The following is a 27,611-nucleotide window of genomic DNA, read 5'->3' on the forward strand; positions in this document are numbered from 1 at the left end:
GTAGGGAAGGATGTAAGGAAGGGATGGGTGTAGGGAAGGGTTGTGTGTAGGGAAGGGATGGGTGTAGGAAAGGGATGGATTTAGGGAAGAGATGGGTTTAAGGAAGGGATGGTAGTAGGGAAGGATGTAAGGAAGGGATGGGTGTAGGGAGGGATGGGTGTAGGAAAGGGATGGATGTAGGGAAGAGATGGGTGTAAGAAAATGATGGATGTAGGGAAGAAATGGTGGTAGGAAAGGGATGGATGTAGGGAAGGGACATGTTGAAATTTCTCACCCTCAGTTGTCTTGACCCAGTGTTAGTTTCTGGCTATGTCTTTGCATAAGTTGTTTTCTTTTGTGATATAAATGAAAAGTTTCATTAAATATAAGGCATATATTAGTAATGACCTTTGATTGTATTTTGACTGTTTATTTTATATACATTTTCTGAAGTTTCACACCTTGTATACATACATGTGTGTACTTTTCCTGTATTGCAGGAGTGTAATGACCTGATATTGTTACACCTTGGCTATTTAGACTACACATATTACATCATAAACATAAACTTCCATGGTCTGGAGCAGCAGGCACATTTCAATATCAAAAATATCATCTTTTACGTAAGTATACATGCATTACAAGTATAGTTATTGGATTGGCCCAGACTTTGATAATTCTGTCAACTCAGAACCCTGATTAACCCATGTCCAGTATTTTGGCACAGTTGTTTATGGGAAAAAAAGATACTACAAGATACAAAGTAGATTGAGGCTTTTATTTGAGTCACACAATCATGTCCAGTTGTCCATCTGTCCAGCCATAATTTTTGACAGCTTGATATCTTCTTAACTGCTGGGAAGTTTGTATAAACTGGGATCACATCGCACCTCATCTAGACCATGTGCAGAGCACACAACCCAGATCACCAGGTCAAAGGTCAAGGTCACACTTGGAAGTCTAATAGCTTAACTTTGTGTAAGCTCCCTATTGTCTCAAGCATTCTGAAGATTTTTTATAAACCAGCTTCAGTTGTTTACCTCATGCACAACCAAGGTCACTAGGTTCAAGGTCAAGGTCAAACTTAGAGGTCAATATTAAAATAGATTGTATTTGTGTCCATTCCATATTGTCCAAACTGCTTGGTAGATTTTCAAAAACTAGCTTATCTCATCAAGATGATGTGCAGAGCACATGACCCAGGTCGCTAGGTCAAGGTCACACTTTGTGATGGAAGATCAAATGCAGGTAATTGTGTCAGCTTGATACTGTCTAAACATTACTATGAATTCCATGAGATTAGGATTATTTGTAAACCTCATCCAGATGACATGCGTAGTGCATAACCTAGGTCACTAGTTTCAAGTTCAAGGTCTCATTTAGAGGCCAAAGATCAAATAGCTTAAATGTATGTCTGTCCAATATCTTCCTGACAGCTGGAAGGATTTTCATGAAACTTATTTGATAATCAGCTTTCTTGTCCTTATTAAACAGTTTTCATTTAAATTTGTTTTATCACTTGATACAGGTAACAAGTATAATTAATAAAACAATAACGAAATATACCGTAAATACCCATGTATAATGTGCACTCTGATTCAAGCCTAAAATCTTGAGAAAAAACTTTCTGTCAATCCAGAAGGAAAGACAACAGAGCTTAAAATAGAGTAGAGATCTAATCATCCATTGTCATATAGATCTATGCCATACATATTGTTGGAATGTTTTTGTAATTTTATATCATTTCAGTTCAAAAGCTACAACACAGCATTTACAAAGCTAGAGATTTGGTTGAGGTTCTCTTTTCTTGTCTTCACATTTATAGCTACGGTAAGACTGTAAAATAATTGTTACTAAAGCACCAGATATATTTCACATACATACATAGAGTTCAATGAAATATATGCATTGAATCAGAAAGAATGTCTTACTAAAGAAGTAGAAACTTTAATCTACTAATTTGAGAAAAAAAACCTTTTGGCAGTAATTAGCATATGCAAAGATGTCAGATAAATAAAAAAATATACTGCAGCTTACAAATCACAAGTATACAAGGTTCTAGATTACATAATGCTTAATAATCATTCTTATTTACTGGAATAGGCATATTTTGAATTTTGTCACTGAATTATTTTTAACATAATTATATAAATAAAAATATAAACATGTTTGTGTAAAACTATTGAAGGTCAACCTTCTTTCTGGCTGTAGATGAAGTAATTCTATGTCAGTTTTATTTTGCATATTTGGGATTTTAAAAATTTAAGATTTTAACCTGGTTTTAACCTTGAGTAATAAGCCAATTAATGTTAACAAGTGTTTTAAATCTATGTTTTGCTCAATTTGTGAGTATGAACAAAAATAAAATGGTCTGGAATATTCCCAAAAATGAAATCATTCCAAATATAATCAGGAATGAAACTATTGCAGATATTAAAATACTTGCAAAATTAAACACCAATGCAATATTAGAAAAAATAAAATGCCAACACTAATATTAGCAAAAATTAAACACCAATGTGAATATTCAGTAGCAAAAGTTAAACCATTGCATATATTAGCAAAAATAAAACACTACAAAAAAGAACCAATTATAAATGATTTGTGTTGATATTATACATGTACATGTATATATTTGTTTGTTTGTTCCATTCAGATTATATTATATATTTCAGTGTTCATTTGCTCATTCATTGAGAAAGTTTTCAATAAGAGACTGGTCTATAGAACAAAAATGGATGTCAGTACTTATGCCACTTCTTCTTCTATATGATGGTAATACTTTATTCTTTGTGCATACAGTCAGACTTCGATCACTCAAACTCCATTAGTTCAAACACCACCCTTAGCTGGAACTAACCCTCAGATCCCGGCAAAATTCTTATAAAATAATATAGGGACCTCCATGGCTGAGTGGTTAATGTTGCCGACTTCAAATCACTTGCCCCTCATTGATGTGGGTTCGAGCCTCACTTGGGCATTGAATTCTTCATGTGAGGAAGACATCCAGCTGGCTTACGGAAGGCCGGTGGTTCTACCCAGGTATGATGAAAAAATTGCACGGAGGGGCACCTGGCGTCTTCCTCCACCATCAAAGCTGGAAAGTTGCCATATGACCTATCATGTGTCGGTGCGACGTTAAATAAAAAAAACAATTATAAAATTATAATTCATTCTGTTCCAACGCTAGAAATCGAATTAGTTTTACCTGTCCAATCATGTTCGCATAAATGAAATTTGAATGTATCTGTATTGTGTGTAGAGCCCAAAAGACTCAACTGATTCAAATTTGATTTGATATAACTTCACATATAGAGTATAATGGAGAGGCCTCCTTGGTAGAATTGTTAAGGTTGCTGACTTCAAATCACTTGCTTCTCACAGATGACGGTTTGAACCTCATCTGAGGCAAAGAACTCTTCATGTGAGAGAGCTGTCCAGCTGGTTTATGGAAGGTCGGTAGTTCTACCCAGGTACCCACCAATGATGAAATAAGGCCTGGAGGAGCACCTAGGGTCTTCCTCCACCATTAAAGCTGTGAAGTTGCCATATGACCTATAATTGTTTTGATGCATCCTTAAACCCAGCAAAAAAAGAAATAAAAGAGGATAATGAGTCTGACTTGCAAACCAGAGATTATAGGGGGAGTCAGTATTGAAGGTTCAGTTACCTTCAAAACTGAGTTGACATTGATATGAAAAACAGGCTTTAGATAGTGAAGTAAAATTACCAATTTGACCTTGTTGGTAATATATCTATACTGTGGAAGTTACTTACATTTTGCAGGGCAAATATTTTATTATGATTGTTGAGTTAATAAAAAATATAAAAAAGGAATCTTTGTTTTAGAAAATTCTTGATATTTAGAGTTTTTCTTGTGTTAATGTTTAATATTAGATGTATGGTAAAACATTCATATGATATAAACATTTCAGATCCAATATTTCCTCTAACTTTTCTTGTGGATAGTTGGGTACCTGGGATGCTTGATGGGGTTTTCCAAGCATCATTTCTCTGTGGCTTGTTACTTTTCTGGTTGTGTATATACCATGGAGTTAGACAGGTGAGTTGATATACAGGATGTTTAATTTGTTATAATCCCTAGTGTCGTTGACCTGGGAGGCATATAGTGTTTCAACAGTGCATTCATTTACTGTTCTCTCTATCCATCTGTCACATTTATATACTTAACTCCAACAGTTTTTTTTTCAGTTCAGATGAAACTTGGTGTACATCATCAGCATGAGTGAAAATGTACATTTTTCAGGATTTTAATTTCTGATTGCTTTCACAATATTACAGCTACTAGTACCTTGTGTACTGAACTCCTACAGTTTCAGTCAAATTGAAATGAAACTTGGTACACTTCATAAAAATGAAGTGGATATCTGTAAATGTTTTGGACTTTCATCATGACAGATTGTTTTTGTTGAAATAAGACCCATTTTTAGCTCAACTTTTTAAAGAAAAAGTATGGCTATTGCACTCCCTCAGCATAGGCGTCACCGTTGGTTAAAGTTTTTGATAAAGTCAAATATCTCTGTTACTATCGAAGCTTATGACTAAACTTAAAATATTTATTAGCTATCAAAGTATCCACCAGGAGAAACAATCCCATACTCTGATTTATATTTTGACAGAGTTATGCCCCATTTTAACTTAGATTTTTTTTTGTGAAAGTTTTTGATAAAGTCAAATATCTCTGTTATTATCAAAGCTTTTGACTTGAAACTTAAAATAGTTACTTACTATCAAAGTCTACATCATGCAGGAGAAACAGTCAAAACCTAAATTTGATTTGAATTTCGACAGAGTTATGCCCCTTGTTAACCAGAATATTTTGGTTCAAGTGTTATGAAGTTTTACTCTAATTCAGTCAAGCACTGAGAAAAGTTGAGCATGCTGTTTTGTGGACAGCTCTTGTTGGTCTTCATGTTTTGTTGTCTTTCAAGCATAATTCAGTGTTGACATCATTCTTGTTCTAGATTTTTCCCAGAATTTAAGGTTTGCCATTGTTTCATTGAAACTGTTTGTAGTTGTTACTTCACTTGAAGAAAATGTGGGAAAACTCTTTACAGTATTTTGGTGCTGCTATTTTTCTGTCAGGTATTTTGAAGAAAAATGTCACGCATCCTGGCTAGAGATAGATACTGATTAATAGTTTGCTGTAACAGTTTCTCTTTCTTATTTCAGACTGACAGAAGATTTTGGAAGTTTTATTCACCCAAGATATTAATAGTGGGTTTAATATGGATATCTGCAGTCACCTTGGCTTCTTGGCAGGAGTACAATGAGCTACAAGACCCTACATACTTCTATAGGCTTGACACAAGTAACTTTATGGTAGGTATAGGACCCTACATACTTCTACAGGCTTGACACAAGTAACTTTATGGTAGGTATAGAACCCTACATACTTCTACAGGCTTGACACAAGTAACTTTATGGTAGGTATAGAACCCTACATACTTCTACAGGCTTGACACAAGTAACTTTATGGTAGGTATAGAACCCTACATACTTCTACAGGCTTGACACAAGTAACTTTATGGTAGGTATAGGACCCTACATACTTCTACAGGCTTGACACAAGTAACTTTATGGTAGGTGTAGGACCCTACATACTTCTACAGGCTTGACACAAGTAACTTTATGGTAGGTATAGGACCCTACATACTTCTACAGGCTTGACACAAGTAACTTCATGGTAGGTAAAGGACCCTACATGCTTCTACAGGCTTGACACAAGTAACTTCATGGTAGGTATAGGACCCTACATACTTCTACAGGCTTGACATAAGTAACTTTGTGGTAGGTACAGGACGCTACATACTTCTACAAGTTTGATACAAGTAATTGTAATGTAGGTATAGGATCCAACAGGTGTACATAAGGATTGACATTAGTGCCTTTTGGTAGGTTCAGGACCATACATACTGCTACCCACAGTGACACACTAGTAACTTTATAGTAGGCTAAGGACTCTACATGATTTCAGAGTAGACCAATTATGATTTAATATCTATGACTTATAGATGCATATTTAGTAGACTTCACACCTACAGTCTTTTTATGGGCATTATAGTCTACAAAACTTCTTATACTTGAGAAGCAAAATCTTACATACTGACTGAGGCATGGTTCTGCAAACATCTGATTTTGAGTAGTTATTAGAGGCTGATAATGTCTTCACATGAGGATACTATGAAATCAGTTTTATTTACTGAGTCTAGAAGTTTGCCATTTTTGAAATCATAGTTGATATGCATATTAGAATATTTGTGATATATTGCAAATTTATAAAAATGAAAACTGTTTATAAAAATAACAGCACCTTTGGGGGGTATTATTTTTTCGAAAAAAAGCCAGCCAGACAGACAGACAGGGAGTGTGCCAAAAATCCCTTATGAAAATGTCAAATTTATTAGTATATTATGAACTACCATTTGCTAGGAGTATTTGAAGGGTTAGATATTTCTAAAACTGACTCTCACATAATCATTATGTGAAATTCATGTGTTTACTCTCTTGCAAAAATGTATATATTTTTCTTTTTTTCAGGGATTTAAGATATTTTTCTTCATAGTTGGAGGTATATATCTGCTGTACCTGCTGTATTTGTTGGTCAGAGCGTATGCTGAGCTTAGATCCATGCCATACTTTGGTAAGTACTTCACTCGAGTTCCTTTTAACCTTTACCCTGCTAAATTTCTCAATTAAACTGGCCTATCATTCAATTTGGGCCACTTATGATTCAAAGAGGTGTTAACTGAAAATTAACTAACTGAATAGTGAACAGTGCAGACCTTGGTCAGTGGCACAGATGTGCAGGCTGATCTTGGTCTGCACTGGTTGCAAAGGCAAAATCACTGCCGCCAAGAGGTTAAAGGTTAATTTCTTTTTTTAAGGTACAAGTTTCTGTTGTCATGTGGTTTAGGTTTTTGACTTTCAGCCGTTCGTGTGACGTTAAACCAATAAAAAAATTAATAAATACAGTCATTGTTTTGATTTATTCATATCCTTAATTGCTATGGTCACATTGATCAGGCATTTTACTAATAAATTACCTAAGTATATTTTTAGAAGAAAAAAAATAAAGCTTGTATCACAGGACAGAAAATATTTTTTGTCGAATTGGAAGGTACACAACCAGTGTTTTACCATCTAAAAGAAAGGAATAAAATATGTATTTGAAATGATTTCATGAAACTTTCATAAAAGAAATATGATTTTATTTTGTCCACTTTTAAAGTATGCAAAAAGAGGTATGATTAAAAGTAACAGTAATTTTTTTCAGGCACTATTAAAGTAAACAGCAATGCCTACAAGATATTTTCTTGTTTTCAGATTTACGGTTGAAGTTCATGACATTTCTAATGTTGATAGTGTTATCAATAAGCATAACAATCACAGTATTACGGTTTGGGCGTGCCGCTTTGCAAGACAATTTTGTTGCGGAGTTATCTACCCATTATGAGAATTCGGCAGAATTTGTAGCATTTTATGGACTGTTGAACACATACATGTATACAATGGCATTTGTATACTCTCCGTCACCGAATGCAGTATTTGGTAAGTATTTTGAGGGTGTTTTAGTTTAATCTTTAACCTTCCATAGGGGGCCTCTGTAGTGGAGTGGTTAAGGCTGCTGACTTGAAATCCCTTGTTCAAAACCTTGCTTCTGGTGTAGATGAAGCCAACCAGTTGGCTGATGCTAGGTTAGTGGTTCTACACATGTGACTGACCATACCTTAAATGATGCCAGGAGGGGCACCTGTGGTCTTCCTCAGCCATGAAAAGCTGGAAAATTGTCATATAAACTATAAACACAAATAAAATACACACACTGTTAGCCAAAGAAGGATGTTAAACGGCTTGTCTTTTACGCTGAAGGAATTTAAAAGAAATATTTTGTCACCTGATATACTTTGAAAAACACCCTTGTTATTAAGTGAAATGAGCCGCATGATGAGAAAACCAATAAAGTGCGTTTCCGACCAGCATGGATCCAGACCAACCTGTGCATCTGTGCTGTCTGGTCAGGATCCATGCTGTTCACTTTCAAAGCCTATTGCAATTAGAGAAACCGTTAGCGAACAGCATGGATCCTGACCAGACTGCACAGATGGGGAGGCTGGTCTGGATCCATACTGGTTGCAAACGCTCTATGTTGGTTTTCTCATGGAACGGCTCATTTATTTTTATTCATGAAGATGCAGAATTAAGATGCTTAAGCGATTAAAGTTTGACTTTCTACGTAGTAATTACCTCCCATAGTGACTCATTAATCAGAGCTGTCACAAAAAGACATGTTCCTGTGACAATCAGAAGACAGTTGCCAAGAAATTCTAGTCTTTTTTTTTCTCTAGAAAATACGTTTAAATAGTTTAAATAATTTAAATAGCTGGTACTGAAAATCAAACGTAAAAGTTGATTCATCAAAATTCTGCTAAAATGTATGTGGTATCAGAGGGCTCATAAGTTACTGTAAGGGGAGGTCACTGCCATGGACATTTGTATAGATAGGTACAGAATTCAGGAACACTGGTAAGATTAACTGTCCTTTGTTTCATACCTTAACTACTGTTGAAAAATGGTGCTAAATCCAAAACAAACAAACATACATCTTTTCTGTTTACAGAAACTCATTTCAAGGACAACCCAGGTCTTTCAATGTTGAATGATTCTGATGAAGAGGTGCATTATGGGTAGGTATAGACTTCAGTAGAACCAAAGCCATTTAAGCTGTTTGCTTGAAAATAACTTACGTTTTATTAAGTGATGGGGCTTCCATGGCCAAGACATCTCTTGCCCTTCATAGTTGAGAGTTCAGGCCTTGACAAGATTAAATTCTTGCAGATCAGAAAACAATCCAGCTATCTTTTAAGGTTACCATCAATTTTCACAATGGATTTAGAAAGAACATTCTAGCTTTCTCAACTATTTAAGGCAAAAACTCATAGAGTTACTTTGTACCTAGCGGAAGAAAGAATTAGCTGGTGGTTGCAATGATTTTTCTCTTCTGTATCTTTAGTCTGTCCGTCCATCCATCTGCCGCAAATCTAGAACCTGTGATAACTTGAAAAGTATTCAAATGGTTCATAAATCTTGGTATGTATATAGAGGTTAATATGTAGATGGTGCAAGAACATGCCTTATGCTTATAAGCCAAAGGACAAGGTCATTATTGAAAGTCAAGTGAAAATTTTTCTGCTCCATAACTTTTATATGCATTGATCGAGTATCTTAAAGTTACACACAAACGTTCCCCATGATGAGACAATGTGTCAACGCATGATCTATGCTTGTCGGTAATGATCAAGGTCAAGTAAAAATTTGTTTCTGCTCCATTACTCTTAATTGCATTGAAGATTATTTTAGTATTACACAGAAATGTTCCACATGATTAGATTAAGTGTCATGCTCATGACCCATGGTTTTGGTCAAAGGTCCAGGTCAAGTAAAATTGTTTGTTTTTTTCACCGGTAGGGGACTTCTGTATTGCCACTGCAATACTCTGTCACTTGTCATTAATGTTTGTTAATTTCTGTTGTACAGAATTGATTGTCCAGATATTCAGTTCTCTAAATTCCTTGTCTGATATGTTCTAACATTTTATGAATTGTTTTCAGATCTGATACAGAGAGCATAGGGCTAACAAGGGTGCGGCCGAATGCTGTAGGCAAATACGACAGTGACTAGGTTAGCTTTGTAGCTTTGTTGCTCTAACTGTTCAGCTGTTTGAACTCAAACTGAAACAGTGTCATACACAAACATAGTTTTGGTATGGCACACTATCTGTGATGATGCTAATAAAAGTGGAACACTTAGAGAAAGTCTCTGTGATGACGATGGAAGATCAGAAGAAATCCGGTTGAATATTTATCAACTGTTTATCTTATTTTTTTGCTTGATGTAGTTCAAGTTTCACTGAATGGATACAAGCTTGCCAGTATGAGAGTTAAAGTAAACTGAATATTTTACGATAGACGTGTTGTTAGTTTAAAAGTTACTGTGAATTATTTTAATTTTGTGGGCACATTATTTTGTGATTTTGGCCATAATTGCTTTTTTGTGGGGATATGAATTTGTGTATGGGAATTTTGCTTGTTCGTTGAGATTTGATTTTTTGGATTATCTAAAGCAGGAAATCCACAAATATAAGTCCCCTTGAAAATTATTGATTTACAGTATACTTTTTATCAGCTGTCCACAGCTGCTTTTCTGTACAAAAGAGCAAAGTAAAACCTGTATATATTGATAAAAGGCTTAACTCTTAACATTTTTTAAAATGTATTTGAATTTGAAATTTACTTTAAAATGATTTATGTTATATTAAAATGAAGATCATAATATGAAAACATTGGAAAAGTTGCTGATGCAATAATGTTATAAGATCAGAGAGAAAATTTATACATTTGTCATGTTAGTGATTCAAACCCATAATGTCCCACCTCTTTCATTAGATTTCCACCAAGCTTCCTGAAATGTTTCTCACCACTCTTTTTTTTGCAAAAAGTTATCAAGACAAGTGCAAGACCAAATAATGGACAGCTGTGTTTGAATCCTACATTACCAATCCTTATCAAGGTAGTACACTGCAGTATTTTACCAAGGACATTATGAAAGACATGCATCTTGAAAGGTTCATAATACAGACAATAAGTCCAGTCTAAAAAAATAGTTACTTTTCAAGGGGGGAGTTCTGGGCAGTCATGGTCCTTTTATTTGAATAATTACTTCTAGATACTGGTAGTTTGATTTTGACTCTTAATCTAATGGTTTACTAATGGTAGTATGCTAATTATGATAGGTTTGAATTTTTACAACATACTTAATAGCCGGAGAAGGGATCTAATTAGTTCAGTAGATAGATATTGTGTTGGGAAGTATTGGGGAGCAATTTTCGTTTGATTTGAAAGTAGACTAGAGTATAGATGTGTATTTTTTAAAGGGGCACAACTCTACATCTATGTAAAAAAATTTGGAAATTTAGATTTTTTTCAGTATTTAGCATTTAAAAATTCAATATCAACTTGAATATTATTGAATTATGATATTAATATTTGATATCTATAAATAGAAGTTTGAAAGTTTGATATTTGTATGGAGGAATGCTGCTTTTAAATGGTTTCCAAAGCCAAACATGTTTTGGATCTGTGATAAGCATAATATATATGATGATGGTATACAATCACACAAAAATATATGCTTTTGATGTTTAATACTGTAAATGATTATTTGATATATGGAGGGAAAATCATTGTTACTTATCGGGGAATAGTATTCTTGGATTTTGGACCTTGAAATGAAAACCCAAGCAAAAAGTGAAATTTTCACTTATTTTTGTGATCAAAGAATCTCATCTATGTGTATGAAATTTTTTTTCTTGAGTCAAAAATGAAAAAAAAAATGCCATAGAGGTTGATTGATATTACAGTAATGGTCCAAAAGTAGCAGAATAGTTTACACATTTATAATTATGTGGATATTTGACATAAATTGTACAAAAATGAACATAATTGATGGTTTTAAGCATAATTATGTGATTTGAAAGCTATGAATAAGTCGAAGCTTATAGAGGCTTTATTGAAAGTGAGAATTCATTTAACATGATTGTGTAGTTAGTGCACATGTTCAGATGTAACTATGATAATTAATTGAAAATAAATTCTTTATTTAAAGAGGGTAAAACTTGTAAAGCTGAAACTAGATATCTTGAATATCCAAGGACTGAGCATTTTACTATGAGATGTCCGAATTTCAACTTGAATATGGTACTTTGTGTACGCATTTCTTGCTAAATGTTTTGCAGTAGCCTATATATATGCATGTACATGTAAATAGGACATATACATTTTATATACATTTTTAGAGTACTATGTAATTTAAAATGCATGTTTTAAAGTCTTTGTTAAATTTTATAACACAAGGTCATGCCCTTGTGAAAACATGACAGTAAAGTTGGTAGGCAGTTGGTAGTTGGTAGTTGAACATTCGAATAACCAACTACGTACTAGTTGCCAGTTGGTTATTCAAAATGCATTAGCAAGTCTGATTACCTTTTCAAACATAATGATAAAAAAATCATTCTAATCCTTTTTTTGTTATTTAATGTTAATCTTCATTTCTTTAAATGCATTCAGCAGTCTCAAAAAGTACCTGGAGAGCCAGATGCTTATTCGCGGTATGTTCCAGCAAAGCCTTTTTTCATACACAAATGGATAAAATCATTCAATGTAACATTTAATATGTTCTTTCATATCAATATCCGACACTTTCAACGTAAATATCAGTCTTGAAAAAACTCAGGAGAGCCAGTTGCCGATTCGCATGCGAATAACCAACTGCCTACTGGTAGGCAGTTGGTTATTCGACATTTTACAGAGAGTCATTTTTATGGTCGAAAATGATAAAAACATTCATTTTAATCCTTGTTCTGTTCTTAAATATGAATATTTATTCTTTTAAATGCATTCAGCAGTCTCCAAAAGTACCAGGAGAACCAGTTGCCAATTCGCGATATGTTTCAGAAAATCCTTTACTCAGACATAAATGGACAAAATCATTCAGTTTAACATTCATTTTGTTCTTTCATATCAATATCCGACACTTTCATCGTATAGATCAGTCTTGGAAACACTCAGGAGAGCCAGTTGCCAATTCGCATGCAAATAACCAACTGCCTACTGGTAGGCAGTTGGTTATTCGACATTTTACAGACAGTTATTGTTTTGGTCGAAAATGATATTAAAAAAATCATTCTTATCGTTGTTTTATTCTTTAATGTTAATATTTATTTCTATAAATGCCTTCAACAGTCTGAAATGCACCAGGAGAGCCAGTTGCCAATTCGCGATATGTTTCAGAAAAGCCTTTTTTCAGACACAAATGGATATAATCATTCAGTTTAACATTTATTATGTTCTTTCATATCAATATCCGACACTTTCAACGTGTAGATCAGTCTTGGAAACACTCAGGAGAGCCAGTTGCCAACTCGCGTGCGAATATCCAACTGCCTACTGGCAGGCAGTTGGTTATTCGACATTTTCCAGACAGTCATTTTTTTTTGTCGAAAATGATAAAAACATTCATTTTAATCCTTGTTCTGTTCTTAAATATTAATATTTATTCTTTTAAATGCATTCAGCAGTCTCCAAAAGTACCAGGAGAACCAGTTGCCAATTCGCGATATGTTTCAGAAAATCCTTTACTCAGACACAAATGGACAAAATCATTCAGTTTAACATTTATTTTGTTCTTTCATATCAATATCCGACACTTTCATCGTATAGATCAGTCTTGGAAACACTCAGGAGAGCCAGTTGCCAATTCGCATGCGAATAACCAACTGCCTACTGGTAGGCAGTTGGTTATTCGACATTTTACAGACAGTTATTGTTTTAGTCGAAAATGATATAAAAAAATCATTCTAATTGTTGTTTTGTTCTTTAATGTTAATATTTATTTCTTTAAAAGCCTTCAACAGTCTCATAATGCACCAGGAGAGCCAGTTGCCAATTCGCGATATGTCTCAGAAAAGCCTTTTTTTTTCAGACAGAAATGGATAAAATCATTCAGTTTAACATTTATTATGTTCTTTCATATCAATTTCCAACACTTTCAACGTGTAGATCAGTCTTGGATACACTCAGGAGAGCCAGTTGCCAATTCGCGTGCGAATATCCAACTGCCTACTGGTAGGCAGTTGGTTATTCGACATTTTCCAGACAGTCATTTTTTTGGTCGAAAAAGATAAAAACATTCATTTTAATCCTTGTTCTGTTCTTAAATATTAATATTTATTTCTTTAAATGCATTCAGCAGTCTCCAAAAGTACCAGGAGAGCCAGTTGTCAATTCGCGATATATTTAAGAAAAGCTTTTTTTCAGATACAAATGGATAAAATCATTCAATTTAACATTTATTTTGTTATTCAATATCAATATCCGACACTTTCAACGTATAGGTCAGTCTTGGAAACACTCAGGAAAGCCAGTTGCCAATTCGCGTGCGAATAACCAACTGCCTACTGGTAGGCAGTCGGTTATTCGACATTTTACATACAGTCATTGTTTTGTTTGAAAATTATAAAAGCGTTCATTTTAATCCATTTTTTGTTATTAAATATTAACATTTATCATTTTAGTAGTATTCAGTAGCCTTCAAAAGAACTAAGGGAATCAGTTGCCTTTTCGCGGTATATGTTTCAGAAAATCTTTATTTTCAGACATAAAACAACAGAAGCATTCAGTTTATGTTTTAATTTGTTTTATATATCAACATCCAACACTTTCAATATATAGATCAAACTTTGGAACACTTAGGAGAGCCAGTTGCCAATTCGCATGCAAACAGCCAACTGGTTCTGGTAGGTAGTTGGGTATTCGACATTTTCCAGACAGTATTTTTTTTGGGTCAAAAATGTTAAAAACTTTATTCTAATTCTTGTTTTGTTCTTTAAATGCATTCAGCAGTCTCAAAAAGTACCTGGAGAGCCAGTTGCCAATTCGCGGTATTTTTCAGAAAAGCCTTTTTTCAGACACATATGCATAAAATAATTCAATTTAACATTTATTATGTTCTTTCATATCAATATCCGACACTTTCAACGTAAAGATCAGTCTTGGAAACACTCAGGAGAGCCAGTTGCCAATTCGCGTGCGAATATCCAACTGCCTACTGGTAGGCAGTTCGTTATTCGACATTTTCTAGACAGTCATTTTTTTTATCGAAAATGATAAAAACATACGTTTAAATTCTTGTTTTGTTCTTAAATATTAATATTTATTCCTTTAAATGCATTCAGCAGTCTCTAAAAGTACCAGGAGAGCCAGTTGCCAATTCGCGATATATTTAAGAAAAGCTTTTTGATAGGCACAAATGGATAATATCATTCAGTTTAACATTCGACATTCGAGATAGTCATTTTTATGGTCGAAAATGATAAAAACATTCATTTTAATCATTATTTTGTTCTTAAATATTGATATTTATTTCTTTAAATGCATTCAGCAGTCTCTAAAAGTACCAGGAGAGCCAGTTGTCAATTCGCGATATTTTTCAGAAAAGCTTTTTTTCAGATACAAATGGATAAAATCATTCAATTTAACATTTATTTTCTTATTTAATATCAATATCCGACACTTTCAACGTATAGATCAGTCTTGGAAACACTCAGGAGAGCCAGTTGCCAATTCGCGTGCGAATAACCAACTGCCTACTGGTAGGCAGTTGGTTATTCAACATTTTCTAGACAGTCATTTTTTTATCGAAAATGATAAAAACATACGTTTAAATTCTTGTTTTGTTCTTAAATATTAATATTTATTCCTTTAAATGCATTCAGCAGTCTCTAAAAGTACCAGGAGAGCCAGTTGCCAATTCGCGATATATTTAAGAAAAGCTTTTTGATAGGTAAAAATGGATAAAATCATTCAGTTTAACATTTATTATGTTCTTTCATATCAATATCCGACACTTTCAACGTGTAGATCAGTCTTGGAAACACTCAGGAAAGCCAGTTGCCAATTCGCGTGCGAATAACCAACTGCCTACTGGTAGTCAGTTGGTTATGCAAGATTCCAGAAAAAAACAAACAAAAAACAAAAAACATTCATTTTAATCCTTGTTTTGTTCTTAAATATTAATATTTATTCATTTAAATGCATTCAGCAGTTTCCAAATGTACCCATTTTTTATGTATCAATGTCCAACACTTTCAATATATAGATCAGTTTTAGGAACACACTGGAGAGCCAGTTGCCAATTCGCGTTCGAATAACCAACTGCCTACTGGTAGGCGGTTACTAGTTTTCGACATCTTTTCAGGAAGTCAATTTGCCTACCAGTAAATGTATCAATATGGCAGTAAATCACCATTGTAAATATATTGAAAAACAATTCTGCAGGTGAAATTCAATAACACAGTATATTAGATGAAGGTAAATAAGCCTCAGGTGGCAGGTTGTGGTCATGACTGTTTGTTTACATAAAGTAACTTTATTTATCATTATTATTATTATTATTATTATTATTATTATTATTATTATTATGTATAACACTATTGAATATGCCATTGTATAGAGATAGGCGCTTAACCAAATTATCCGTTTCAGTTTGAGAGTCATAAATTAACCTGGCCAAGGAATCTGAGGTCATAAATCGGTGGCGTTAATGTGGATATTACGCATTGGAATGTTAAACAATGGTGCGGGCTCCACCAGTGCCAAACATCTGTAAAACTAGTTCATTTCAGGACAGGTTCAATGGCATAAGAAAAAAAAAGTACTTCTACGGTTCCATTAAATGTAATGAAAATTTTATGGACTGTTTTCTGTTATCAAAAGTAAACCAAAAAAAAAAAAATTATTTGGAAAAAAATAATGATCATTTATTGTCCGCTTGGTGTTACTGTAAATAACAAATTTTATATAATATTCTATCTGTAATCAATAAAATTTAATTGAAAATTTACATATGTTTGGGAATCCCTTTTTTGTATATTGAAATATGTTTAAATAATATACATTGTATCTAAATTAATTTCTATAATCTTTTTATATTTCTTTTTATTTTCATTCTTTATAATTGAGTTATTTCTATTTCATAATTTCCGTCAAGATTGTTTTTTATTTCCTAGCACATTAATGCTAAGGAAAATCGGTGTAGGTTCATTCTCTGACCTGGGTTAGAAGTCAGCGGCTGAATTCGTCATTTTTCTCCCTGTGACATATATCTTCATAATTCTCCATTATACCTGGAACAACTGAGACCTTCCTGATTATACCGAATTGTTTATTATGTTGATTTTCAAATACATATTTTTTCACTATATAAGTCTACTGTTAATTCATAAAGGTATCACTTATAATTACATATTCAAAAATGATATTCTACGTGTTTGTATTTTCAATATTCATTACTTTAAATTTATTACTGTTTTGATAAGTGTACAACTGACGTTACTGATGATAACAATAATAAAAAAAAACATATAATTTTCAATGTAAGTATTGTTATCTGCCTACTGAAAAAGACATTAACCCCTTTTGTTACTCTTGACAAGGTCTGATTGGTAGCACCATGACATGGATTCCCAGGAGTATCATTTGTGATTTTATCAGATGATAAAATTTGGACAGCCATTTTGATGCGAATAGCACATTCTCTAATCAGCCCCTGTGTCTATTTTTAGAATGACCTGATAAATCCCAGGTTTGTGGTTTTATGATTCGGACAAACATTCAGAGAGATGGTGTTATTTATATAGACTCAATGAATGTTATGTGATGGTTGAATATTGTTTTACACATTATTTTTTTCTGTTTAAGAACTTAAATGGATTCAGACATGTCCTAGAACTCTGTGGACTGAATTACAGAAACATTTACTTTACCTGATGTCATTATAACATGCAGTAAACTGTTTTCACACCAAATTAGATTACTAGTATATCTTATTAGTGTTGAAATTTAATTAGATTGACTATACTGAGAGCTATGACATTAGTTATAACAAATAATAATTCAGGAAAACTTGATAAATAAAAAATAACATTAAAAATTGGTTTTAACTAAGATTATCATAAAATCAAATCGCATATTGTTCTGTATTAGCTCTCTATCATTGGTGAATGTAAACAACAGATGACACCGATAGGAAAACAAACCATCTGTTATTGAAGCCTTAATTAGATTGAAATCTAAATCAATAAAAAAATACATATTAATATGAAAGTTTCATAATGTGATCTGTCAGTATAAAACAATTTTCCCTTTTTTAAGAACCAGAGTGGGGAGATCATGAACAACTGTCTTAACTTTGTAAGAAAATTATTTTTTTGTTTTAGCCAACTCAATGTGACCAATCCAGATGTTGAATGTTTGATCTCAGTGACAATTTGACTAGAGAGAGTAAATCAGAAATAACTTGTTCCCGATCCAAATTTTGTGGGGAAGTTGTATGACAATTTACATTACTTCAGAGGCTCATGATACATAGCCTAAATAATAATAATGCTGCAACAAACAATACAGAAAAAAAAACAAGTAGAATCGGTCAGAACTGTTCAACAAATGCTACAAATTTATATATGTAACAAAAATTAAAAACAATATATTTTTTTGCATTTTTTTTACTATCATTCAAGATTATATAAATAATTATTATGTGTAAAAGTTAAAAATTTAAACTTAATTTTCCATCTTAAACAAAAGTAGAGATTGTAACAAAATTCAATCCATTTATTATCATTAACAAATATCATCTAATAACATCGTGGAAAATAATAGTTTAAAAGTTGTCCAGCACCTTTACTAGGTGCATTCATTATGTAGCTTAAAATGGGCTATAAAATTAAAACCCATTAATTTTTTAAGTTATACTATCGTATATATATAAATCATGCAGATGTTCTTATTTTAACTGCCCATTTCGCCAATTGTTAAGACATTTTATAAGCATTTCTTTTACAAAGAATAAGTCTCATAAATATGTATACATGATCAATTATTACACTATATTCCATTTATGATTATATTAAAAGATCAAATATTCAACCATCTCAGTTAATATGCATACTAGTGCCTTAAATATAAACAAATTTTGCAACACTGGCCAGGTACATCATTTACTGTGAGATAAGAATGTGCAAATGCAATCCTTACAGTAATTAACTCTATGTGCTATAGAATTCTACTGTCCGAAAATCTCTCTGCCACGTGTGTTTGTTACTAATAATAGGGATGACCGCATTGAGTGTGACGTAGTGATACCTGTAATCTGAAAATGTGCTAAACTAAGCACTTGTGATTTAATTAATACGCATCCTAACTCCTGCTTATAACCTATTACCTGATAAAATATAGGATTAGATTTATAATTCCTAAAAGAAAAAGCCAATACTATTAGTTAAACTGAATGATTTTATAGTTTTTAATGAAAAACAGTATTCCTGAAACTAGGCAGTTTGTTATTAGCACACGAAATGGTAACTGGCTCTGTAGAATGTTTCGAAGACTCATCAAAATAGATTGATATGAAAGAACAAAATAAATGTTAAATTGAATGATTTTATCCATTTGTGTCTGAAAAAAAGCTTTTCTGAAAAATACCGCGAATTGACAACAGGCTCTCCTGGTACTTTTGGAGACAGCTAAATGCATTTAAAGAAATAAATACTAATATTTAAGAACAGAAAAAGGATCAAAATGAATGTTTTTATCATTTTCGACAAAAAAAATGACTGTCTGGAAAATGTCGAATAACCAACTGCCTACCAGTAGGCAGTTGGATATTCGCACGCGAATTGGCAACTGACTCTCCTGAGTGTTTCCAAGACTGATCTACACGTTGAAAGTGTCGGATATTGATATGAAAGAACATGATAAAATGTTAAACTGAATGATATTATCCATCTGTGTCTATCAAAAAGCTTTTCTTAAATATATTGCGAATTGGCAACTGGCTCTCTTGGTACTTTTAGAGACTGCTGATTGCATTTAAAGGAATAAATATTAATATTTAAGAATAAAACAAGAATTTAAACGTATGTTTTTATCATTTTCGACCAAAAAAAAGTGACTGTCTGCAAAATGTCGAATAACCAACTGCCTACCAGTAGGCAGTTGGTTATTCGCACGCGAATTGGCAACTGGCTCTCCTGAGTGTTTCCAAGACTGATCTACACGTTGAAAGTGTCGGATATTGATATGAAAGAACAAAATAAATGTTAAACTGAATGATTTTATCCATTTGTGTCTGAAAAAAAGGCTTTTCTGAAACATATCGCGAATTGGCAACTGGCTCTCCTGGTGCATTTTGAGACTGTTGAAGGCATTTAAAGGAATAAATATTAACATTAAAGAACAAAACAACGATTAGAATTAATATTTTATCATTTTCTATCAAAACAATGACTGTCTGTAAAATGTCGAATAACCAACTGCCTACCAGTAGGCAGTTGGTTATTCGCATGCGAATTGGCAACTGGCTCTCCTGAGTGTTTCAAAGACTGATCTGTATGTTGAAAGTGTCGGTTATTGATATGAAAGAACAAAATAAATATTAAACAGAATGATTTTATCCATTTGTGTCTGAATAAAGGATTTTCTGAAACATATCGCGAATTGGCAACTGGTTCTCCTGGTACTTTTGGAGACTGCTGAATGCATTTAAAGGAATAAATATTAATATTTAAGAACAGAACAAGGATTAAAATGAATGTTTTTATCATTTTCGACCATAAAAATGACTGTCTGGAAAATGTCGAATAACCAACTGCCTACAAGAAGGCAGTTGGTTATTCCCACACGAATCGGCAACTGGCTCTCCTGAGTGTTTCCAAGACTGATCTATACGTTGAAAGTGTCGGATATTGATATGAAAGAACAAAAGAAATATTAAACTGAATGATTTTATCCATTTATGTCTGAAAAAAAAAGCTTTTCTGAAACATATATCGAATAAGCAACAGGCTCTCCTGGTACTTCTGGAGACTGCTGAATGCATTTAAAGAAATAAATACTAATATTTAAGAACAAAAAAAAGGATTAAAATGAATGTTTTTATCATTTTCGACAAAACAAAAAATGACTGTCAGCAAAATGTCGAATAACCAACTGCCTACCAGTAGGCAGTTGGATATTCGCATGCGAATTGACAACTAGCTCTCCTGAGTGTTTCCAAGACTGATCTACACGTTGAAAGTGTCGGATATTGATATGAAAGAACATTATAAAATGTTAAACTGAATGATATTATCCATTTGTGTCTATCAAAAAGCTTTTCTTAAATATATCGCGAAGTGGCAACTGGCACTCCTGGTACTTTTAGAGACTGCTGAATGCATTTAAAGGAATAAATATTAATATTTAAGAACAAAACAAGAATTTAAACGTATGTTTTTATCATTTTCGACCAAAAAAAATGACTGTCTAGGAAATGTCGAATAACCAACTGCCTACCAGTAGGCAGTTGGTTATTCGCACGCGAATTGGCAACTGGCTCTCCTGAGTGTTTCCAAGACTGATCTACACGTTGAAAGTGTCGGATATTGATATGAAAGAACATAATAAATGTTAAACTGAATGATTTTATCCATTTGTGTCTGAAAAAAAGGCTTTTCTGAAACATATCGCGAATTGGCAACTGGCTCTCCTGGTGCATTTTGAGACTGTTGAAGGCATTTAAAGGAATAAATATTAACATTAAAGAACAAAACAACGATTAGAATGAATATTTTATCATTTTCTATCAAAACAATGACTGTTTGTAAAATGTCGAATAACCAACTGCCTACCAGTAGGCAGTTGGTTATTCGCATGCGAATTGGCAACTGGCTGTCCTGAGTGTTTCCAAGACTGATCTCTACGTTGAAAGTGTCGGTTATTGATATGAAAGAACAAAATAAATGTTAAACTGAATGATTTTATCCATTTGTGTCTGAATAAAGGATTTTCTGAAACATATCGCGAATTGGCAACTGGCTCTCCTGGTACTTTTGGAGACTGCTGAATGCATTTAAAGGAATAAATATTAATATTTAAGAACAGAACAAGGATTAAAATGAATGTTTTTATCATTTTCGACCATAAAAATGACTGTCTGGAAAATGTGGAATAACCAACTGCCTACCAGTAGGCAGTTGGTTATTCGCACGCGAATCGGCAACTGGCTCTCCTGAGTTTTTTCAAGACTGATATTTACGTTGAAAGTGTCAGATATTGATATGAAATAACATATTAAATGTTACATTGAATGATTTTATCCATTTGTGTATGAAAAAAGGCTTTGCTGAAACATACCGCGAATAAGCAACTGGCTCTCCAGGTACTTTTTGAGACTGCTGAATGCATTTAAAGAAATGGAGATTAATATTAAAGAACAAAACAAGGATTAGAATGATTTTGTTATCATTATGTTTGAAAAGGTAATCACACTTGCTAATACATTTTGAATAACCAACTGGCAACTAGTAAGTAGTTGGTTATTCGAATGTTCAACTACCAACTACCAACTGCCTACCAACTTTACTGTCATTGTGAAAACAACACATTTTTTACTTTGACACACAGAGAGGTAAATACCCATGACTACGACGTGCACTGATTTTATTTATGGCACTCAATTTTGAAGAACCGATTTATCAGCATTGCTGCAAAGGTTGTTGGTTTTTTCCTGTGAATTACATCATCTATAACCAGAAATCCATTTTGCTTACACAAACATTATCTTTTACATACTTTAGAAAGGAGTTTTGATTATTCATGATTTTAATTTTTGTGTTGGAAGTAACATATTGCATAAAATTTTTATGTAAGAAGTTACGCAAAGAAAATGCAATACTGTGTTTTACATGGCATAGAGCTGTTAAAGATGTTTTTGGTTTGTGTTTTTTATGATATCTCTTTACATTTGCTTCTTTTTGAAGGACACAAAACGAAAGAGGTTATATGTCATTTGTTATTGGGTTTTAATAGTGTCACTTGTCGGAAATACCAGGGTTCAGTATGATAAACTGTGGTGAGGGGGTGGGGCAGGGCTAAACATCAATAACTAATTTGTTTTTTTGACCACTTATTTTTTTGCTGTAAATGGACAAAATGATGTACTGAACTCCAACAGAAAGATACAGGGTAATCATCTTTTTCCCAGTGAAAGAAGCGGGTAAAACAAAGTGTTGTTGTAGATGCCTCTTGTTGCTCTGTACACTTTATTATAAAAAATTTAGACATGTGTACCTGGTTGTGGAAGTTGTTTGTTACATGAAAAAAAAAAAGAAACACATTTGAATTACATGTAAATTATTTGCATATTTTATCTCATTTTAAAACAACTTAGATTTTCTATACAAAAAGCATTCCATACTAGTACTACAAAATTAGTGATCTTGGAGAAACTTGTAACAAAGACATAAAAGCCCACTTTTTTCACATTCTTATGTTGTAACTAGGTTAAGTCCTCTTTCTCATGACTTGCATCATACCTATGTCTTTAGCAATCTACAGGGTCATCAATTCTTAAAGCAGTCTTTTGCATGATGTGACTTCTATATATTTAGCAATCTTCAATACATGTACTTGAAAATGTGTTCACTTTGATTTCACACTTTAGTCAGCATGAATTCCACAATATGCAGGGAGAAAATGCCAAAACTAAATTTGTTATTATTTTATGCTATTTATTACTGCTTTTTTTAGGAATCATTACCTCATATTTAGTTCATGTTAGATATTGTATTCATGCTAATCCATTATAGGAATTGGAATTAATTTATTGCAAAAAAAACTGTTGGATTTGTGGGACATTGTATAATAGTTCCTAGTATTTTGCCACATCAAAAGGACATATTTAAGCTAATCTATGTTGTGGCTATTTTATGGACATTTTTGGGATTCCATTTTCACTGTTTTTTTCCATCTTAAACATCAGCATTTTTTTTTATACTGAAAGATGTTTCACATAGATCTGTTTAGAAATGCAATATTTCAAGTTAATTGATGTATTCACTTCTTCTTAAGAGAGGGTATAGCTTTTCATGTATCTTTCTGTGTAAGTTTACTTGAATAGTGCACTTCAGCAGATGCAGGGATACCACCTACATCCTTGTATCTTTCATGAAGAGTGCACTTTTCAGCAGATACAGGGATACCACCAAATTCTGAATATCCTTGGTAAGAAATATAAAAACATAAAAATTCCTCCGAATTTGGTGTTGTATTTAGTAAAAAAAGTCTCTCAGATTTGTCCATAGGGCAATTTTTCAGGCTTTTATAAAATTAGATTATGTTCCCTGTGTTAAAATTTAACGTCTATTCTCTTCTGTAAAAATTGTGAGCATTTTGGTCCTCCAGTTTGTAAAAATGTGATAGAACATGTTGGTATTTCTTTGATAATTGATTTAACATGCAGTTTATAATGTTGTTAATTGTACATACATTCTAGTGTTGTGATAGAATTTTGTTCCCCACCAGTGTGTTTTATTTTCTGATGTCTTCATTTTATTTGTTTGACTGTACATAAGTTGTTATATATTTACAAAATCTATAAATTATTTAAGTCCCATCTAGTGCAATAGTAAATGTTGTTGGTTCTTATTTTTGTTGAAATAGTAAAGTTTTATATGTTCTTGTCTAATCCATTTTGACAGATTGGTATTTCAATCTGTTATTATTGTACCTGTATATGATTGTGTGCCAAGATGCTTTTAAAGATGTGTTATGCTCATCTTTTGCTAAAATGTTATGTCATTAGATATTGATTAAAATGTAGAAAATCCTCATTCAAAATATTTGTCTTGGCTAAATCTAGAAACTATTTTCAAACTAATTGTATATGTAAAGCTTCAGTCAGAATTAAATGTCATAAACAACAGACATGAGCTAAAACATTTCCATTTCGTTAGTGGCATTATGTGTTAAAACTGTGTTTTTATTACTTCCTTGATTTTTACATGTTAAGTGTAAAATGTTATTGTTTATACATGTAAACATGTTTATTTACCAGCATAGTGATTTTTTTTTTCAAATGTGAATTTGGGCATAATATATCTTTTAAGATTTTTTCTGTTACCTTATGTGCACTGATTAGTGTGTTAAATTGTGCACATATAGTTCAAAAAAGATAATAAAAGCAACTTGGCATTACTTTTTTGAATATTTGATTATTTTTATTTACAACACAAGTTGTTTTTTGGTTCCTTGGAACAAATTTTCAAGCCAGTAAGATAAGTCAGACTTGTCTGTAAAGATCGGACTTGGGAGAGCTGATAAGTAGTTATTATTTATTTTATTCACAGGTTAAATTTAAATTGGCAATGAATCTATTTGTCTCAAGAACCAAGCAGTCTTTTTTCACAGGTGGCCAGACAGTCTGTGTTCACGGGTGGCCGAATGGTCTGTGTTCTCATGTAGTCAGATGGTCTGTGTTCACAGGTGGCCAAATGGTCCTTCATTCTCTGTTCTCAGAGGTGTCCAGATGATCTTTGTTCACTGGTGGCTAGAAGGTCTCACTTCACCAGTGGTCAGATAATCTCTATTCACTGGTTGCTGCATACTCTTTGTTCACAGGTGGCAAGATGGTCTCTGTTCACAGGTTGCAAAATGGCTTCAGTTCACAGTTAGTCATTGGCACAGGAATGACTGTATTTTTTGTGCAACCAAGCTAAGTTTCTTGCACTTTAATATCAGCAAATAATATGAGTGGTTCATATTTTAATTGTAGCAACACAAATCTATTAGCCCTGATTTACTTGTGTTATTTTAAATGACAAATGTTTTAGTAGTCACTCTGTTACTGTTTGCTTCACATTTTCTGTTACAAAATTTGTGTTTATTTCTTTATTTCTTTATTTTTGCAAAATGGTTGTAGGGACTTTTTATCTTTAAGATATCTTAAGTCATATTCTACAAAAATATATAAATTTTCAAAAGAAAATTCATGTCCATGAAAATTTTTAAACTTTCAATCTAATCTAAAGAGTTAAAAAAAAAGGTCAAAAAAGATGTTACAGCAAATAACATGAAAAAGATTTGGGACAATTACTTAAAATGCAGAATTTAATTTTAAGAAAAAATCATTTTTATACATTCTGCCTTTTCTCAATATTGGACAGGTTTTCAAAACCCAAAATGTTGTTGCAGAAATTGTGAGTCCAACGTTGTGTAGTACAATTATGTTATGATAAAAGCATATTTTAGCAAATAAAAGTAAAATGTAGTAATGTCTTGATGATTAGTGGTTTGATCAGCTTTATTACAATGCTTGGAGGCGAAAACAGTGTGTAATTTTGCATTTAGATGGTAAGGACGTTGGCATGGCAGTATGAAGTGAACACACATTAACATGATGAGAAATAGCTGTATAAATATCATACCTTTGCCTCCAGTTTACATGCCTTCATGTCATATTTATGCCAAACCATGTCATTGTGTTTTAGAGTTGATGCAATGTAGTATTGCTCTTAGCCTCAAAGGGACAAGACCCGAGAACACAGTGGTAAAGTGCAGTATTATATTTTGTAATACTGCCCTTAGGTTGATAGCCGTAATAGAACGCTCTAGTGTTGGATGTTTGTCCTTGAATATACATTCCTGTAGTTCTAAAATTTTGAAAGTCAGTTTTGGCCACTTTTTGTGTAAAGTAACAGCTGAATAATTTTCCATATATATTTGTCTGTTTCTTGTCCACATTTTCTTTAAAGAATATCTTCTACCAAACCACTAAGCCAGTGGGCTAGTTTTCTCTATATGGCTTTATGGACATTTAAAATTTTACTCTGAAATCATATGTGCCTGATTTCAAAAAAATTTCACAGCTATGTTCATTGGGTGACCCTCTACCGAATTCCTTCAAGCCATGTTCATTTGCTAAAAAATATGGCTGCCACAGGGCAGGGATAGTTTTGTCTTTGTGGCAAACTTCACAAATATTCTCTGAAACTGCTTCCCCGATTTCAAAATAATTAGACAAAAATGTTCCTCAGGTGACCCTCTATCAAATTCCTTCAAGCCATATTTGTTTGTTAAAAAGCGTAGATGCCAGAGGGCAGGGATATATTGTTTTAGCTCACACGTCGTCCGTCATTCGTCCGTTCGTCCGTCTTTAAACTTTAGCTTGTGACCACTCTAGAAGTCACATTTTTCATGGGGTCTTTATGAAAGTTGGTCAGAATGTTCATCTTGATGATATCTAGGTCAAGTTCGAAACTGGGTCAACTGCGGTCAAAAACTAGGTCTTTAGGTTTAAAAATAGAAAAACCTTGTGGCCTCTCTACAGGCCATACTTTTCAGTGGATCTTCATGAAAATTGGTCAGAAGGTCTAAAAATAGAAAACCCTTGTGACCTCTCTAGAGGCCATACTTTTTAATGGATCTTCATGAATTGGTCAGAATGTTCACCTTGATGATATCTAGGTCAGTTTCGAAACTAGGCCAGTAGGTCAAATTGTAAAAAAACCTTGTGACATCTCTAGAGGCCATATTTTTCATGGGATCTGTATGGAAGTTGGTCTGAATGTTCATCTTGATGATATCTAGGCCAGTTTCGAAACTAGGCCAGTAGGTCAAATTATAAAAAAACCTTGTGACATCTCTAGAGGCCATATTTTTTCATGGGATCTGTATGGAAGTTAGTCTGAATGGTCATCTTGATGATATCTAGGTCAAGTTTGAAACTGGGTCAACTGCGGTCAAAAACTAGGTCAGTAGGTCTAAAAATAGAAAAACCTTTTGACCTCTCTAGAGGCCATATTTTTCAATGGATCTTCATGAAAATTGGTCTGAATGTTTACCTTGATGATATCTAGGTCAAGTTCGAAACTGGGTCAACTGCGTTTAAAAACTAGGTCAGTAGGTATAAAAATAGAAAGTGACCTCTCTAGAGGCCATATTTTTCAATGGATCTTCATGAAAATTGGTCAGAATGTTCATCTTGATGATATCTAGGTCAAGTTCGAAAATGGGTCATGTGCCACAGTTCTGTTTTTAGTCGCAGCACATGATGGTTAGGTATTCATTAATAATGACTATCAGACCGTAGAAGGAAACTGTTTCTATACCCTTGATGATATTTTGTCAAGATTTTGACATATGACCCGCTTTTAAAGGGTTTGTCTTAGAGGTGGCTGT

General features: G+C 33.1%; 1 protein-coding gene across 1 annotated transcript in view; it reads left to right on the forward strand.

The window, feature by feature from the left end:
* The window catches only part of LOC128556353 (transmembrane protein 181-like), a 31,174-nt gene extending 19,063 nt beyond the window's left edge, over positions 1–12,111 (forward strand). The window contains exons 6-14 of the mRNA XM_053541110.1: positions 480–602; positions 1,729–1,809; positions 2,655–2,754; positions 3,915–4,042; positions 5,173–5,322; positions 6,541–6,643; positions 7,327–7,551; positions 8,621–8,687; positions 9,612–12,111. Coding sequence (XP_053397085.1) covers positions 480–602; positions 1,729–1,809; positions 2,655–2,754; positions 3,915–4,042; positions 5,173–5,322; positions 6,541–6,643; positions 7,327–7,551; positions 8,621–8,687; positions 9,612–9,681 — 1,047 coding nt within the window. The 3' untranslated portion in view covers positions 9,682–12,111. The remainder of the gene's footprint in view (positions 1–479; positions 603–1,728; positions 1,810–2,654; positions 2,755–3,914; positions 4,043–5,172; positions 5,323–6,540; positions 6,644–7,326; positions 7,552–8,620; positions 8,688–9,611) is intronic.
* Positions 12,112–27,611: the final 15,500 nt, after the last annotated feature.

The sequence above is a fragment of the Mercenaria mercenaria genome, chromosome 4 (assembly GCF_021730395.1).
Source record: "Mercenaria mercenaria strain notata chromosome 4, MADL_Memer_1, whole genome shotgun sequence".
In the NCBI taxonomy this organism is placed as follows: domain Eukaryota; kingdom Metazoa; phylum Mollusca; class Bivalvia; order Venerida; family Veneridae; genus Mercenaria; species Mercenaria mercenaria.